This window comes from Rhinoderma darwinii, chromosome 1, assembly GCF_050947455.1.
Source record: "Rhinoderma darwinii isolate aRhiDar2 chromosome 1, aRhiDar2.hap1, whole genome shotgun sequence".
In the NCBI taxonomy this organism is placed as follows: Eukaryota; Metazoa; Chordata; class Amphibia; order Anura; family Rhinodermatidae; genus Rhinoderma; species Rhinoderma darwinii.
In genome coordinates, this window is record NC_134687.1 from 373,901,960 (window position 1) to 373,921,655 (window position 19,696).

At 42.6% G+C, this 19,696-nt stretch overlaps 1 protein-coding gene across 3 annotated transcripts in view; it reads right to left on the reverse strand.

The window, feature by feature from the left end:
* Positions 1–19,696, reverse strand: part of TRPM3 (transient receptor potential cation channel subfamily M member 3) — a 480,072-nt gene that overhangs the window by 202,036 nt on the left and 258,340 nt on the right. For all 3 annotated transcript variants that reach the window (XM_075828007.1, XM_075827994.1, XM_075827999.1), the window contains exon 8: positions 611–734. In XM_075828007.1, the coding sequence (XP_075684122.1) occupies positions 611–734 (124 nt within the window). The remainder of the gene's footprint in view (positions 1–610; positions 735–19,696) is intronic.

The window sequence follows — 19,696 nt, forward strand, 5'->3', positions numbered from 1 at the left end:
TGTTCAGGAAGCATGTAATGTCTTCCTCATTATTATAATAATATTATTATGTTGTTGAATTATATAATAATTATATAATAATAATAATAATAATAATAATAATGCACTATTAGTAACTCGGTAACTATACTCCTACGTGGACAGCAGAAAGGAAAGGCGAGAGATGTCTAGAAACGACTATTCAATTAAATAAAAATATATATTTGTGCAAAATAATAATGAGAAAATATAATTAATTATAAAGTTATCAATTGTTATAGTTTAATATCATGAATCTGAATTATGCACAAATAGCATTAAAGGGGTTTTCCCACTAATCACATTTATGACCTATTCACTGGATAGGTGATAAATGTATGATCACTGGGACGCATGGATCACTAGAATGGAGATTCCGATCCACGTTTGTCCCTACTGACACGATTGCAATGGGGAGAATTTTGAATGGCTGTCTCCGATGGCCCCATGGACATTGAATGGAGCGGCATCACAGATCCAATTTGCTAAACATGTATATAAGTAATTGTGCAACAGCTGACTCATCACTTCTTAAATATTAAAACATATTTGGTCATAACGCATAAACAAGGAATGTGATGAAGATACGAACCAGCTCTTTTTTCTTCATACATTCCATGAGGATTATGAAAAGGTGCTGTGCCTGGGTTCGAGTGTAGGTGAAGGTCTTCTGGATTGTAACTAGTAATTGATCCCTCAATGTTTCATTAATAAGGCTGAAAAGAGACAGAAAACAAAAATTTAAATAACCTTTACGTGTATCAATGTCCACAGCCCTTAATGCTCCCAGACATTATCGGGGGGACCAAAAGAAACAGCAGCATGAGTAGTATTCATACTGCATCATGTGAATCACCTTGTAGTATGGGTTTTGTCTCCCACTGAAGGGATCCTTTTATATGCATATAGTAGGTCTTATGACTTGACTTGAAACACTCCAAACAAAATCCTAATACACTAAGTTAGGCTTTGTTCACATCTGCATTCGTTAGTTTCAAAATTGACGCCGTGCCGTATCCGTCGCATGATAGACAACAAAGGTGCCTAACAAGCTCTATTGACTTTCAATGGGTTCCGCCATGGTGTCTATCATTCTAGCAGGATAAAATAGGCGCTATTTTTTCCATTAAATGTGACGGAATCTGCGACGGAGGCCCCGAACACAGCCTAGAACGCAAGTAGAAATAGAGCCTTATGTCTAGTGCATGTTCTTTGAATTCCTGTGTCATGCACTGCCCCCTAAGGCCCTGCACTAGGCAAAACAAAGTGTATAAATTTTACCCAAAGTGTAATTTTAAAGAGGACTTGTTACTAGATCATATAAGTTGAACTGGTTAACTGACCTGAATAGCGCTGTCTCCCTGATTTCAGCGCTGTTTTTTTTTTTACGGATATGCTCATTTGCTATAGGCAGCCAACGGGGTGGAGCTAGCTTCCCTGCCTCTGATGCTGACCAATCAGCGCGAGGCAACCTGAGGGTAGTTCCCTCCCTGTTGGCTAACTACAGCAAATTACCATATAGTGAGCCAACACAACAGTGGGCCATATCTCTGGGACAGGGGGGTCTAGAAAAAAAAAAAACAGCGCCAGAATCAGGAAGACAGTGCTATTCAGGTTAGTAAACCAGTTCAATTAATATGACCTAGTGACATGTCCTCTTTAAGTTCAGATTCTCTGATATTTGTGTTCCTCATGAGTCCAGTGTAAATGTACCTGTCCACCAAGGCCAGCAAAACTCTGCATTACTAAGGACTTTGCTGGTTGAGGCAAAATTATTTAAATAGAATCGAGGAAAGCATAATGTATTTTTATGGGTATTTTTCCTTTGAATTAATATATGCTTTAGTTGTACAAAAGCTTATTGTACTCATTTCCTTTTATTAAGGTATACTGTATAATTCAATTATAAATAATTTATAGTGCATTTTAGAACTGCATTTTCTAAAAAAAATAATAGTCTTACGCTTGCATTTTTCAAGGCTTTGATGTGTCCCAGATTTTACATGACAAAAATACATAAAACTACAGGCTTTTTAGATAAGTGATGTATTCCCTACCTCTCCTGAACAGTCAATGGGGTGAATTTAAGAACGCATTGTGGCGTTAAAAGTCACAAATTATGGCACCTGACAAATTTGCGCAATCATTTTAGAATTTTCTTCATTCTAAGCCTGCCCCTCTACTTAAAAAAGTAGGTGGGGCTTAGCTTAAGGGGGCAAGGCCATCCGAATCCTGACAAATTCAATATCAATATAATTTTAGCCAGAACTTAACGTCAATTTTAGCGGAAATCTAAACCAGCTCGTAGCTAGCGTAGATTTCTCTGTCTGGTGCACAGACAGCAGAAGATGCAGCTTACTCATACGGGCTTCATACTAAGACTAGTATATAAAATGGCAGTCTTAGGGCCTGTTCACATCAGCGTCGCTTTCCGTTGAGGGGTTCCATCTGAGGTTTCCGTTGGAGTAACCCCTCAACGGAAAGGCAAACGGAAACCTCCGACGGAACCCCTCAACGGAAAGCAACGCTGATGTGAACACAGCTATAGTAAATCTGTCCCATTGTCTCTAGTTGTCTGTCCACTAAATATTCTATTTACTGTATGCGTCTTGGGGAGAATATCTATAGTTGGTACCATATGAGACTCTGTATGTCTCTGTACAGGTTCTGTGTTTATAATGTGTATCTGTCTATCTTTACTACATTATTGTGCAATTATAGTCATAGCTATGACATCCCTTCACTTCCCATTTGAAGAGCCCATTAAGAAACTTCCACCTTGGTGTCATATGTAGCTACCTCTCTATCTCCTGTAGCAACACCTTTGCATCTACACACAGACCTCCTGCACAATACAGCTAGTCAGTGAGTTGTTCCGCTCCTAAATTTCTTCCCTTGTTTCTGATTGGTCTGACCGAAATGACAGGTTGTATTTAAGGGCAGAACAAGTGACTTAAACTTATGTAGATCGATGGGAAGGAGGAAAGCCCAAAATGGTCCGTGTGATGAATACTCACACTAATATGTATTTTAGGTGGCTTAATACCGAGAGGTGACAACCCAATGGGTGCAGTAGTCCAGAACTTTAGTGGCTGTCATCTATGAACATGTGTAAACCTTGAACATATCTGCAATGGAGCTTTTTACAATTTTTAGCAAGTTTTTTTAAATCCACTGTAGAGTATAAAAAGTTCACAAAACTAGTGGAAGAAAAATCTAGGAGGTGATAACTTGTGGGATACATCAGAGATGATTATAAGGCTAATGAGAACAATCAGGCACTTATTAAGGCTGATCTATGGAACATGAGCGAGATTTCTTCAGGTTTGCAGTAAACGATGTCAACTTTATTAATTAGGTCTTACTACTTACTTACAACAATCTAAATCAGTAGTGGGCAACTGGTGCCCATCCTGTGGCCCTTGTCTCCTGATGAGTACCCTACTCGGCAATATTTAATGTCTTCTCTGTTTTAGAGAATTAAGTGGTGTACAATGAAGCTACCTTCTGCCCATATCGAGGAGGACAAGAGAGCCGGCAGGGGAGCAGACTGCAGCCCAGGAGAGGTAAGTATTCTACAGTGGGGGACATGTAGATGGGGCCGGCGTCAGCACCCAGCAAACCCGGGCAAGTGCCGGGGCCCACTTCACTTAGGGGGGGGGGGGCCCACTTGGCCACCGGGTGCTGACGCTGCCATCGTAAGGCAACACTGTCCATATATGGACCGTGATGTAAGGAGGAGAGGAGTCCCAGGCAGAGCGCTAGTGGCTCTGCTCCGGGACACTGTCTCTGGGAAAGCCCCTGACATCGCTGTCCATATATGGACAATGATGCCAGGACCAGAGCAGTGTCCTAGCCTGACCACGCTGGTCCCGCCTCCAACTGAGGATGCAGATTCAGTTGGGTTGAATGCTGGAGCCTCGCTCCAGCATTCAATGTGTCATGAGCAGCTCGGCACAGGCAGGCGCGATATAGTGACGTCACTACATCGTGCCTGTCTGCGACGAGTCACTCACAGCACAGTGCAGAGGAGGAGAAGGATCCTCCACATGTCGTCGGAACAGGGGTAGGTAAGTAATTATGTTATTATTTTTCTATTAGGTACATATGGGGGCATTATACTAGGTATGGGAGGGGGGTCATATTGTAGCTGCTGAGGGGGCATTATACTGTATGGGGGGCATTATACCATATGGGACAGCTGTGGGGGGCATTATACTATATGTGGCAGCTATGGAGGGCATTATACTGTATGGGGCCATTATACTGTGTGGGACAGCTATGGGGGGCATTATACGGTATAGTAAAAGCTATGGGGGGCATTATTCTGTATGGGGCAGCTATGGGGGCATTATACTGTATGGGGCAGCTATGGGGGGCATTATACTGTATGGTGCAGCTATGGGGGGCATTATACTTATGGTGCAGCTATCGGGGGCATTATACTGTATGGTGCAGCTATAGGGGCATTATACTGTATGGTGCAGCTATGGGGGGATTATACGGTTTGAGGCAGCTATGGGGGGCATTATACTGTATGGTGCAGCTATGGGTGCATTATACTGTATGGTGCAGCTATGGGGGGCATTATACTGTATGGGGCAGCGATGGGGGCATAATGTATGGGGCAGCTATGGGGGCATTATACTGTATGGTGCAGCTATGGGGACATTATACTGTATGGTGCAGCTATGGGGGCATTATACTGTATGGTGCAGCTATGGGGGGCATTATACTGTATGGTGCAGCTATGGGGGGCATTATACTGTATGTGACAGCTATGGGGGCATTATACTGTGTGGGGGTGGCTATGGGGGCATTATACTGTGTTGGGGGCAGCTATGCGGAGCATTATACTGTTTGGTGGATTTATACTGTGGGAGCAGCTATGGGGGACATTATACAGTGGTGATCAGCTATGGAGGGCATTATGCCATGTGGGGGGCAGCTATGCGGAGCATTATACTGTGGGGGAAGCATTATACTGTGGTGGTTAGCTATGGGGGGCATTATACTGTGTGGGGGGCAGCTATGGGGGGTCATTATACTGTGTGGGCAGCTATAGAGGCATTATACTGTGGGGGCATTCATGGGGTCTGTCACGCAAGGCAGCTGGGCATAGGCGTGCGAAGGGGTCTGGTGGTGTTGGGGAGGGGTAGGGGGGCCTAAACTGAATTCTTGCACCAGGGCCCATGGGCCTTTAGCTATGCCACTTCCAGGCCAAGTGCTAGTAGTGCTCTGCCCGGGACTATGGATCTGGGGTTGCCCCTGACAACACTGTCCATGTATAGACAGTGACGTCAGGAGCTATGTGGCACTACCTGGGAGGGGGGGCTGTGTGGCACTATCTACAGAGGGCTCTAATTTTATGGGGGTACAAACTGGGGGCATAACTTATATATGGGGGCATAAACAGGGCCTAACGTCTATATGGGGGCACAAAGTGACGATTTTTGGCATTTTACTGCCGCCGTGATTTCGCCCGCAAAGGGGCCCACTAAGTCTGTGTCGCCCAAGGGCCCACATAAACCTGGAGCCGGCCCTGCATGTAGATATGGGACTTTATGCTGCACTGTGAATGAGGGGCAAGTGGCTGCGTTGTCTATAGCGGGTGATATAGCTTAACTCTGTATTAGAAGCATATGGCTGCACTTGGGGCGCAGATGTAGCTAGCAGTGGCGTAACTACCGCTGTAGCAGCTGGGCCCACTGCATAAGGGCGCCCGTGCCACCCGCCGACACAGCCCCCCCCATGCCCGGTGGCACCACTAGCAGCCATCATGGCTGCTACAGCGGTAGCGTCACGATTACGGGGCCCGCGCTGCCCGGCCCCTAAAATTTACGGGGCCGGGCAGCATGGGCACCCTCATGCCCGGTGGCATCGCTAGCACCAGAGGGGGCCCCGGTGTTAGCGACAGCCACATTCGCTTGTATCCGCGTCCTCTGGACGTAGATACAAATGAATATTATAAGCTGCTGCTGCCTCTCTGAGGGGGCGGCGATGCCACTGAAACCAGCCGCCGCCACCCACTCTTGCACTAATTGTACCTGCGTTTATAGCACGCAGATACAATTACATACATTAGCCGCCAATCAGTGCCTTTCAACGACGCTAGTGGCACGATGAAGTAATCGTGCCACTTCCGTTGTTGAATGGCGCTGATTAACGAGGCAAGTCATTCTGCCCTGCCTATCAGCGCCTTTTAACGACGCTAGTGGCGCAATTATGTCATCGTGCCACTTGCATCGTTCAGCCCCAGCAGACCTGCTTAGTAGAGCAGGCCTGCATTGCCACTGGATGGCGCGGAAAGGGGATCATGTGAGTATGTAAAGGTTTGTTTTTTTCTAATAAAACTGTTAGTGGCATTATCTACAAAGAGGGCTCTATCTACAGGGGAGGGGGGTCTATATGTGGGGATGTGGAGTACTATATACAGGGGCAGCTTTATGTAGGACACTATCTACAGGGGTGGGCTATATGTGAGACACTATATACAGGGGTGGGCTATATGTGGAGCACTATCTATAGGGGCAGCTATTTGTAGGGCACTATCTACAAGGGTGGGCTATATGTGGGACACTATATACAGTGGTGGGTTACCTGTGGGGCACTATCTATGGAGGGAGCTATTTATAGGGCACTAGCTACAGGCGTGGGCTATATGTGGGACACTATATACAGGGGTGGATTACCTGTGGGGTACTATCTCAGGGGGGCTATATGTAGGGCACTGTCTACAGGGGTGGGCTGTATGTGGGACACTATATACAGGGGGAGCTATATGTGAGGCACAATCTACAGAGGTGGGCTATATGTGGAGCACTATCTATAGGGGGAGCTATATGTAGGGCAGCACGGTGGCTCAGTGGTTATCACTATTGCCTTGCAGCTCTGGAGTCCATATGTGGGCACTATCTACAGGGGGCTGTATGTGGGCACTATCTACAGGGGCTTCTATGTAGGGCACTATCTACAGAGGCTCTATGGCGGTCACTATCTAGAGGGGGGCTATGGGGGCACTATCTACAGGAGGCACGGTGTTTGTGTGGGACACATTGTATGGTACTATTATAATCAGGGACACAGTATATGGCACTATTATAATTATAGGTGCAGTGTATGGCGCTATTATATTTAGGGGTGTTGAGAATTTTATCTTCGTTTATAGGTGCAGAAATGTTTTAAAAGTGAGAAGCTGAAGACATCTGAGCAGAAAACTGCAGAAGTGGGTTGTGGCCGGGAGAAGTCATCATGGAAGTCTGGACCGGATGGAGAAGAAAAGAGAACTAGAATCTGAGACGTCACTGGTGAGTCACTTAATGTAAATGTTTATTCTGCCTGTAATCAGTAATGTAGTCACTGTATGATCTGCAGTGAGATGATGGGTGGTTTGATTATTTTATGATTATTTTTTTGTAAAACAGCAGCTCCTAGCATATCCTTACCATTGTTTGGGCCATGCTGGAAGCTGTAATTTTACGCCATACAAACCTATATGGCAGGGGTTGCACTAAATTGAGCTATATTTGTCCTGGTGCTGTATATATGTACTGAGCTTGGTTCTGGGGATGTATATATGTACTGAGCTTGAGTCTGGTGCTGTATATATGTATGAGCTTGGTTTTGTTGTTGTATATACTGTATGTACTGAGCTTGGTTCTGGGCTTGTATATATGTACTGAGGTTGATTCTGGGGCTGTACATATGTACTGAGCTTGGGTCTGCTGCTGTATTTATGTACTGAGCTTTGTTCTGGTGCTGTATATATGTACTGAGCTTGTTTCTGGTGCTGTATTTATGTATATATACAGTGAAGGAAATAAGTATTTGATCCCTTGCTGATTTTGTACGTTTGCCCACTGTCAAAGACATGAACAGTCTAGAATTTTTAGGCTAGGTTAATTTTACCAGTGAGAGAAAGATTATATTAAAAAAAAAAAAAGAAAATCACATTGTCAAAATTATATATATTTATTTGCATATTGCACAGAGAAATAAGTATTTGATCCCTTTGGCAAAGAAGACTTCATACTTGGTGGCAAAACCCTTGCTGGGAAGCACATCAGTCAGACGTTTCTTGTAGTTGATGATGAGGTTTGCACACATGTTAGATGGTATTTTGGCCTACTCCTCTTTGCACATCATCTGTAAATCATTAAGATTTCGAGGCTGTCGCTTGGCAACTCGGATCTTCAGCTCCCTCCATAAGTTTTCGATGGGATTAATGTCTGGAGACTGGCTAGGCCACTCCATGACCTTAATGTGCTTCTTTTTGAGCCACTCCATTGTTGCCTTGGCTGTATGTTTCGGGTCATTGTCGTGCTGGAAGACCCAGCCACGAGCCATTTTTAATGTCCTGGTAGAGGGAAGGAGGTTATCACTCAGGATTTGACGGTACATGGCTCCATCCATTCTCCCATTGATGCGGTGAAGTAGTCCTGTGCCCTTAGCAGAGAAACACCCCTAAAACATAATGTTTCTGTCAGGGATCATTACCATGTATATTGTTTGAAAAATATTATCCTCACACATATGTATATACATTTCAGTTCTTTGTGTAATATACTGATATATATAACAAGTTCTTTGTTCATGTCGGACACACCTATGGAAGACACCGCCCCCTGGAATGCAAGAAGAGTGAGTCTGAGAAGTTACAGCTGAGAAACTTGGGGCACTCCCACATCTCTGGGGAGGAGGCATGTGTCTCTTTCTGTGTTTCTTTGTTCTGAATAAAAAGTTGACTGAGAGAGGGAAGCTGTGTACCAAACATATTTGGCTGGTTTACTTCTTTCCGAAGGCCTGGGAGTCGTTGACCGAAAATTGTTATATAAATTACGTGTATAATATAGACTGTTAGGCATATGATTTAGTGAAGCGGAGAGAAGGGAAGCAGTATGTGAGTAAAATGAAGAAATTGATGGAAGTGTGTGGAATCCATAGAGGAGGGCGGCTGCAAGCCGGAGATTAGGCAAAAGGTATTCTGGAGAACAAAGGGAAGTTGGAAGGTAGTAAGTTGATGGAAAGTGCTTTAGAGGGATTTGCAGAAGAGGAAGTTAGGAATAAGAAAGGTATTGTATGTATTAGAAAACACAGGACCAGCCGACGCCCGGTAATGGCGTCCGTACCTCATGTTGAGTGTGTCCTCATTGTGGGTGGGAAACCCCCCCCCCCTCACAGCTGCGCACTGTGTTTCCAATGGGAGAGGCTGCCCCCCCCCCTGCCCCTGATGTGGCCACGCCCGGCCCAACCAAATCAGTATGAAATAATCGCCTTGTTAATTTTGTCATTTGTAGTGTCTTTTCTATTTTTAGGTTCCATGCTAGTGAAGCAACACGTCATCATAATATAGAGATGGTGGCCGACAGATTGGACACGGTTACAGATTATGTGTTTGATGTTTTGAACGTAGATAATTCCTATACAATGGTGTGATGAATGATTGCAGATACGTATGTTGTTTTGCCGGCATTCAAAGTGTTAAGATTGTGAGACTAGAAGCTGTGAGAAATGAGTGTGTGACCCCCCTCCCTCCCCCCTGTAGTATGCTGTGTTTGGGAGGAGGAGGGGGGGCTGACTGGGTGCAGTCTGCAGGGCTGATGAGACGAAGGGATTTCAATATGCACTGCTGAGAGATATATATATATCAGTGATGTCTACAAACCTAAATAAATTTCTTCTCTTTGCGCATGCGCTGTTGTTTATAAAAGTTACGATATTTATGTGTTATGATGTGATCAGATTTCATGTGTTTTGATGTTAATTCAGATGTATTAAACTATAGATACTGTGAGACACTGGGTTTTGAAAATGTATGTGCCCCCCACCGTTCCCTATTTTTATATACAGTTTATTGGTTTGCAGTAATTAATGTTATCAGATATAATATTTTCTGTTTTATTGAATAACTAACTACAATTGTTTTGTTTTTGATTTCACACATGAGTTATGTCATTGTAAAGATAAAATGTATTTTCGTCAGGAAAAAGTCATTTTTGTTTCAGGCTGTTGTACATTACAGGGGGTTAAACTAGTGCCCGACTTTGTTGAGATGTAGTTTTGAACCCTGCTACATTACTTTCGCAGAGTCCACAAAGGGGGTAATGGTGAAGGGACTGATCAGGTACAATTTTGGTTTGTTTTGAATTAATTCATTTGGTTTCAGGAGATCTAAAAATGTGTAAGAGACCCCAATGAGTAATCCAGATTAAATGTGTATGACAGTAACCTAAATTTTGAGGTTTTTCTGTGTAGATGGTTCCAGATCTTTCCAGAACAGTAAATATGGCACTGGGTAAACTGTGCTGTAGTCTCCACCCAATATGAGGTATTGTGTAAGAGACCATCCCCCTCCAGCAAATTTACACAGGAGGTGACGTCACTCGCAGATGGGTCTTTACAGATTTAGATGGGGGAGAAGGAAAAAAACCAAAAATTGTCTGGACATTGTTAATTTGGTGTAACGTTTTTAGGAATTTTTTTATTTTGTTTTTGTATTAATCAAGTATTTGCAGAATCTGATAAAAGTGAGATTCTCAAAGTGTTCTGGATTATCAGATGAGTGTGGAGAAGTGTATAACATTTGGTTTTATTTTAGAGGATGAAGACGCCACACCTTTGAGATGTTCTATCTATATGTGACATGGGTTTCTAATGTAAATTTGTAATAAATAGATTTTATTATACAGTATGTACAAGCCGGGATACGAGGCACCAGGTAAATCATCCAGAAATCACTCTCACCTTCTTGTTCGTCTCAAGGAGCGGAGCTGGAGGTGCTCGCTGAGGCTTGTAACCTGGCAAAAGGTAAGACGGCCGACATTTACACTGACTCTAGGTACGCTTTTGGCATCGCCCACAATTATGGGCCCATTGGTAGTAGGAACTTTATTGGATCATCGGGTAAGCCAATTGAGAGGGCGAGAGAAGACAGACCTGACAACAAGGGTATGTGCAGCCAGGTATCAGTAAATTGGCTTGTCCCTGGATACAATAATGCCACCACTAGGTTTGTAGCAGCCGGCAAGATGTGCGCACGGCATGACATAGGTAAAACAGCAACGGTACCTGTGAAAAGTGCAGCCCGGCCAGATTAACAGTCCCAGCGACTGCAGAACATACAACTACCCGAGGTAGAAGTGTATGACAATGTGCTCGTGTGTGTAGACCTGTTCTCAGGAGGGGCCTGAAGCCCGGCCTGTATCTTCCCCACTGCAGATGTTGTGTGTAAGTGACGGGGGAACAGTGTTATCCCAAGTATTGACCTAATGTTTGTACAATGATAAGATGTTAGCAGTTCTCTAGATGTTATTCCAAAGTTAGTTTGTTTAATAATTGTATTTAAGAAGTGTTGTGGGAATATTAAATACTGAGGTTAAGTTTTATGTAAAGTTCTAGACCAGCCTCAGCATTGGACTATTAGAGTAATGCGTCAGATAAAAGGTACAGAAGCGGAATATTCCCATTCGAAAACATTTTTATTTGTTTATTTTTATTTTTGTTGTGAAAGGGAAATTTTAGAGCAGAGAATTCTGTGCAGTGTATATGTGTATGTATAGATATGTATATAAAGAAGAAGAATCAGTTTGTAAGTTTTAGTTACTGACCAGTGTGAACGTTTGATGTAAAGATGCTATATGTTAATGTTTTTCTTCAAATTAATTATTTGATTAAGATCAATTAATGTTTATACAATGAAAAAGCTTGTTCTCCACAGGAAGAGTCCAACTGGGAGCGGAAGGCGTGAGAACCAGATTCTAACAGAATGTGGACGGATAAGGGAAGGTGAACCGGTAACACCCAAGGCACTCTTGATGGCACTTGCATTGATGGTGTATGACCTCACATATGCCCCAAGACTGCAAGGATCGATTTGGTAAGATCTAATTGGTATGCCCCAGGTTTTACAGCTGATGCTGCTAAATTCTGTTAGAGCTGTTTGATTTGCCTACAGAACAGTCCTGGCAGACCGGTGCCAACCTTATCATACCCGCCTCCCACGAAGAGAACCGACCTTGAGAGGCCTTCCCAGGTAGAACGAACCATATTAGAGTAAGAAAAATAGGTTTAAGACACTTGTCAGATAAACATGTGGAATCTGTGTATGTTTCTGTGAGGTGGAGATGTTCTAGGCAATCAGCTGAGATCAAGGTACAAATCCTGCTGAAAGGGTATCACCAAGTGCAAATGAAATGTACCCAATAATTACACATCTTCTAGGTGCCCTGTCCATTGTAACAGAGAAGTTTTTCCTTATATAAAGGTGTTTGATGTCATTTAAGGGCCTGACATTATTGTATGTACTTAGAACAACGTTTATAGTGTATGCGGATGATGTTATCACCAGATTAGTATTTATTTTAACAATTGACAAGAGTTGGGGGTCCCCAGCAAGTGCCAGTAAATATGAACTAAAAGACTTTTAACACAATGAACTCCATCACTGAGATGTGGCAGGCGCAGCCTGAGCCACTACAATGCGTTTATCATGAACTGACGGCAGTGTCACAATTCTAAGCGGCCGCCCAGACAAGTAACTTGCCAGAGGAAGAGTACAGATGCGGAGGGTTTGATAGTCACAATACAACTCCACTAATCCGCCTACGTGGGATCTCACCCCAGGCTCACAGCATAAGGTGCTATGTACAGCCCGGTGACGTAAACTAAAGGAGACGGTGTCGGACAGATGAGAAGGACCAAACCAAGTCCTGATGACATCAGCAAAGATCAAAGTAAAGACCAAAGACCTGAGTGAATCCGTCAGCAGGATCAAGTGTTTTGATAAGTAAGTGGCTAGGAGGGGGTAATAATAGCTCCCCCACTGGACACCAACGTAGTCTGACTCCACAATTGTGTGGGTTACCCTGAGGGTGACAGTCAGTGAAGAGCAGAAGACAGGAGAAGAAGGGGACGATGGTGTACAGGACTGGCAATGAACTGATGGGACCCGAAACCTGAGGGTGATAGCATGAGATTGGTGATAGCATTATGTTATTAGTTGAGGCCCTATTGTTTATAATGTCTGAGGTTTGTAATTATAATATGTGTAAATATGCCACGGTGCTGCAAATTACAATCTGAGGAGTTTTATGTGAAGGTCTGAGGTGAAGGTCACTGTACTGCCCATGACCTGTCATATCTGCAGGGGTAAAGTCCCATTAGGACAGTAAGTGACAGTGCGACAATTATTACTGTTAATAAAAATGTAGACCGGATTAATTATATATATTACAACCAGTAGCGGTTTGTAGATTATATCAAGACAACCATCCTGTATCCAGAGGAAAATAGGGAAAGTTAGGACCACTCCGACACCTTGGAAGTCCAGGTACAAAGGGGGGTTACTCATCAGGAGTAGCTCGTCTCAAGCTGGCGAAGAAATCCAAAACCCCTACCCGCCTGGTTCGAGTGGTCAGTGGTAGGTTGCTAGGCAAGACTCAGGGATAGAGTAATAATATTTTTAGGGGGGACTGTCAGGCATCATTACCATGTATATTGTTTGAAATATATTATCCTCACACATATGTATATACATTTCAGTTCCTTGTGTAATATACTGATATATATAACAAGTTCTTTGTTCATGTCGGACACACCTATGGAAGACACCGCCCCCTGGAATGCAAGAAGAGTGAGTCTGAGAAGTTACAGCTGAGAAACTTGGGGCACTCCCACATCTCTGGGGAGGAGGCATGTGTCTCTTTCTGTGTTTCTTTGTTCTGAATAAAAAGTTTTTCAGTCTTCCTCCTGGCTGAGAGAGGGAAGCTGTGTACCAAACATATTTGGCTGGTTTACTTCTTTCCAGGCATGCCTTCAGCTTTCAATTTACAGAGGTGGTTATTCGGTGTGAAATACGGACCTGACATTTCCACCTCCATGCTTGACAGTGGGGAAGGTGTTCTTTGGGTCATAGGCAGCATTTCTCTTCCTCCAAACACGGCGAGTTGAGTTAATGCCAAAGAGCTCAATTTTAGTCTCATCTGACCACAGCACCTTCTCCCAATCACTCTCAGAATCATCCAGATGTTCATTTGCAAACTTCAGACGGGCCTGTACATGTTCCTTCTTGAGCAGGGGGACGTTGCGGGCACTGCAGGATTTTAATCCATTACGGCGTAATGTGTTACCAATGTTTTCTTGGTGACTGTGGTCCCAGCTGCCTTGAGATCATTAACAAGTTCCCCCCGTGTAGTTTTTGGCTGAGCTCTCACCTTCCTCAGGATCAAGGATACCCCACGAGGTGAGATTTTGCATGGAGCCCCAGATCGATGTCGATTGACAGTCATTTTGTATGTCTTCCATTTTCTTACTATTGCACCAACTGTTGTCTCCTTCTCACCCAGCGTCTTACTTATGGTTTTGTAGCCCATTCCAGCCTTGTGCCGGTCTATGATCTTGTCCCTGACATCCTTAGAAAGCTCTTTGGTCTTGCCCATGTTGTAAAGGGTAGAGTCAGACTGATTAATTGAGTCTGTGGACAGGAGTCTTTTATACAGGTGACCATTTAAGACAGCTGTCTTTAATGCAGGTATCAAGTTGATTTGGAGGATGTAACTGGTCTGGAGGAGGCTGAACTCTAAATGGTTGGTAGGGGATCAAATACTTATTTCTCTGTGCACAATGCAAATACATATATATAATTTTAACAATGTGATTTTCTGTTTTTTTTTTTAAATATAATCTATCTCTCAATGGTAAAATTAACCTAGCATAAAAATTCTAGACTGTTCATGACTTAGACAGAGGGCCAACTTACAAAATCAGCAGGGGATCAAATACTTATTTCCTTCACTGTATATATATATATATATATATATATATATATATATATATAATAACAATATTGCAGGGCAGATGGAATTATTTTAAATTCATCGTATATTTAATGGGAACCTGTCTGGTTGTTTTAACCCCTTGAACCGCCACCATGCGGTAATACATGACCTGACAATATTTCCAAATGTATGTTTTTTTCAGATTGAGCTAAATCTATAAAATCAACTTTTAAAACGGCACTATCAACAAGGGGGAGGTGGGGGACACTATCTACAAGTGGGGTGTGACACTGTCTACAGGTGGAGCTGTATAGCATTCGCTACAGGGGGGCTGTATGAGACAATCTACAGGGGGCACTATCTATAAGGGCGACTGTGTGTGGCACAAAGGGGGGGCCCAGTCAAAAGTTTGCTATGGGGCCCATTCTTTCCTAGTTACGCCCCTGGTAGCTGGACTCTATATCGGGGGCATATGGCTGCACTGGGAGGGGCACATGAGGCTGCACTCTACATGGCGGATATGGCTAAACTTTTGTATATGTGGACGAGTGTGGCTGGCACTGTATTCTAGATATTTCTTTGTTATAATTGTATATATAGGGGACAAGTAGCTATTGTTGTATAAGGTATATAGGCTGACTATTTGCACACTGTAGCTGGCACTATTTCTGGTTGAGGCAAATGCAGCCTAAAGGGTAGAACACAAAAATTTGAAGGATGTAAATGACAGTGTCTTACCTCTTAATTACTACTAACTACGATAAGTGCGCAACCACCTGTCTGCTAGGAGGTAAAGGATATGTATGTAATGTGCAGCCCTCGGAACGGAGTCAACGGTCACATTTGAGGCCCCCATTTTGGGGCAGATGTTTTATTCAAAATGCCCCAGAATTCTGGCTCAAAATGAGTCTAAATTCTGGTACACATGCGGTTGCCACGTTTATTACCCATGTAGACACTTTCTTTGTGCCACGCCCAATAACTGGGTGTGGGTTAGTGGAAAATGGGCGTGGTTTAAAATGCCCCGCTGTGCGCCAAATTTGCGCAACATTTTGGTGAAAAAAAAATTGCATAAACTAAGCCAACCAAAAGGTGGTATAAGTAAGAGAAAGCATGTCTAGCAAGATGCGCCAAATTTATCATACAGCGTGCACCACTGTGACAAATTTTACTGGAAATAAGAGCCTAGGTTAACCCTTGAAAAACAATCCCAGATTTACAATAAATATTTATAATATTTTGCTCTCATTGATCATATTTAACATACGACTGTTTGAATAATATTCTGTTTAGTAACCAAGATTTCTATCCACCAAATGATTTTCTTCTGGATTTTCTTTAATTTGTTGTTTCATATGGTTTCAGTATTGTACCTGCAACATCTTTGTTTTCTACCAGATTTTACACAGTAGAGTAAAACCTCTTTGAGACAACCACCAAAAGTGATGGTGAAAAATGGTTTTCTAGACTGGCAGTCCTCTCAATGTGGGAAAAATTACGACTTTGGGTCGTTTACATCACTTACAGCACTTTTCTAAAAAGTGGGCAAAGCTTGGTTTAAAGAGGCTCTGTCACCAGTTTATAACAGCCCTATCTCCTACCTAATCTAATAGGCGCTTTAATGTAGATAAATACTGTTGTTGTTTTTTTTTTTAAAAGTTTATCTTTTTAAAAAGTTATGAACATTTTAAGATATGTGCAAATTTGTTCTTAATGCCCAACTGGGCGTTTTTTTACTTTTGACCAAGTGGGCGTTGTAAAGAAAAGTGTATGACGCTGACCAATCAGCGTCATATACTTCTCTTCATTCCAGCCCAGCTTGTTCCACAGCACAGCGTGATCTCGCGAGATCATGTTGTGACATCACTTCATCCCGCGAGACCTTCACCGGAGGGATGGAAGACTTAACAGACCCCACCTCCAGCAGCTGCAGCTTTGGATAAACATCCTGGCACGGCTGGAGGCGATGTCTGTTCACTCTTCCGTCACTCCGGTGAAGGACCTGCGGGAGAAAGTGACGTCACAGCGTGAACTTGCGAGATCATGCTGTGCTGTGGATCAAGCTGGGCTGGAATGAAGAGAAGTGTATGACGCTGATTGGTCAGCGTCATACACTTTTCTTTACAATGCCCACTTGGTCAAAAGAAAAAAAACACCCAGTTGGGCATTAACCCCTTCAGGACCAAGCTATTTTTGGCCTTCAGGACCAGACCCATTTTTTCAAATCTGACATGTGTCACTTTATGCGGTAATAACTTCGGAATGCATTTCCCTATCCAATCGATTATGAGATTGTTTTCTCGTGACATATTGTACTTCAGGTTAGTGAAAAAATTTGGTTGATAAATTTTTGCTTATGTGTGAAAAACACTAAAATTTAGAGAAAATTTGAAGAAAGTATTATTTTTCTAATTTTAAATGTATCTGCTTGTAAAACAGATAGTAATACCATACAAAATACTTACTAGTTTACATTTCCCATATGTTTACTTTATGTTTGCATCGTTTTTTGAACATCCTTTTATTTTTCTAGGTCGTTACAAGGCTTAGAACTTTAGCAGCAATTTCTCATATTTTTAAGAACATTTCAAAAGGCTATTTTTTTCAGGGACGAGTTCAGTTCTGAAGTGGTTTTGAGGGCCTTATATATTAGAAACCCCCATAAAACACCACATTTTGAAAACTGCACCCCTCAAAATATTCAAGACAGCATTCAGAAAGTGTTTCAACCCTTTAGGCATTTCACAGGAATTGAAGGAAAGCAAAAATGAAATTTTCAAGTTACATTTTTTTTTTACAAAATTCATTTGTAATAAAAAAAAATCTGTAACACAGAAGGTTTTACCCAAGAACTGCAACTCAATATTTATTGCCCAGATTCTGCAGTTTTTAGAAATATCCCACATGTGGCCCTAGTGTGGTAATGGCCTGAAACACAGGCCTCAGAAGCAAAGGAGCACCTAGTGGATTTTGGGGCCTCCTTTTTTTAGAATATATTTTAGGCACCATGTCAGGTTTGAAGAGGTCTTGTGGTGCCAAAACAGTGGAAACCCCCAAAAGTGACCCCATTTTTTGAAACTACACCCCTCAGGGAATTTATCTAGGGGTATAGTTAGCATTTTGACCCCATAGGTTTTCTGCTAAATCTATTCGAATTAGTCTGTGAAAATGAAAATCTACTTTTATTCTGGGAAAACTTAGAATTTTTTAATTTTTGCAAGGAATAAAGGAGAAAAAGCACACCAACATTTTTAAAGCAATTTCTCCCGATTACGGAATAACCCCACATGTGGTAATAAACTGCTGTTTGGACCCACGGCAGTGCTCAGAAGGGAAGGAGCGCCATTTGGATTTTGGAGCGCTGATTTTATTGGAATGTTTTTTGGTGCCGTGACGCGTTTGCAACGCCCTGGAGGGACCTAAACAGGGGAAACCCCCCAAAAGTGACTCAAATTTGGAAACTATGCCCCTCAAGGAATTTTTCTAGTGGTATAGTTGCCATTTTGACTCCACAGTTTTTTTATCTTAATTTATTAGAATTAGTCTGTCAAGATGAAAATAGACTTTTTTCTGAAAAAACATAGAATTTTCACATTTTTATAAGGAATAAAGGAGAAAAAGCACCTCAACATTTGTAAAGCAATTTCTCCTGATTACGGCAATACACCATATGTGGTAATAAACTGCTGTTTGGACCCATGGCAGGGCTCAGAAGGGACGGAGCACCATTTGGATTTTGCAGGTCAGATTTTGCTGAATTGGTTTCTCGGGGCCATGTCACATTTGCAGAGCCCCTGAAGTACCAGTACAGTAGAAATTCCCCAGGTGTGATCCCATTTTGGAGACTATACCCCTCAAAGAATTAAATTAGAGGTGTAGTGAGCATTTTGATCCCTAGTTATAGATTTTATTAGAATTGGGCCGTGAAAATGAAAAAAATTTTTTTTTCCAATAACCTATAGATTTAGCTCATAATTTTTCATTTCCACAAGGAATACAGGAGAAAAGGCACCCCAAAATGTGTGACAAAATTGCTCCTAAATAGGGAAGTACCCCATATGTGGTTGTAAACTGCTATTTGGACACACGACAAGGGTCTAAAGGGAAGAAGCGCAATTTCGTTTTTGGAGTGGAGATTTTACAAAAGTAGTTTTTGCCGCCATGTTGCATTGCGCTGAGGTGCCAGTACAGTGAAAACCCCCGAGAAGTGACCTCATTTGGGAAACTACACCCCTCCAGGAATTCATCTAGAAGTGTAGTGAGCATTTTGACCCCAAAGGTTTTGTAGAAATTAGTGTACAGTGGATGTTGCAGATTTAATATTGCCATTTTCCACAGATATGCTATTTCAGTGCCCAATGTGTTGTGCCCAGCTTGTACCACTGGAGAAACACACCCCATAAATTATTGTTAAGCGGTTTCCTGGAGTACAGTAATACCCCATATGTGGTCATAAACTGCTGTTTGGGCATACTGCCAGGCCCAGAAGGAGCGCCATTTGGCCTTTGGAGCGCAGATTTTGCTTGGTAGTAGTTATGTTTAGTGTTTTAGCTTATAATGTGGGGGCATATGTAAGCTATGTACATCAGGGTATATGTAAACTGGGCAGAGTGCATCAGGGTATATGTAATCTGTGAGGAGTACATCACTGTATATGTAATCTGTGCGGAGTACATAGGGGTATATGTAATCTGTGTGGAGTACATCAGGGTATATGTAATCTGTGAGGAGTACATCAGGGTATATGTAATCTGTGTGGAGTACATCAGGGTACATGTAATCTGTGAGGAGTACGTCAGGGTATATGTAAGCTGTGCGGAGTACATCAGGGTATATGTAAACTGTGAGGAGTACATAAGGGTATATGTAAGCTGTGCGGAGTACATCAGGGTATATGTAAACTG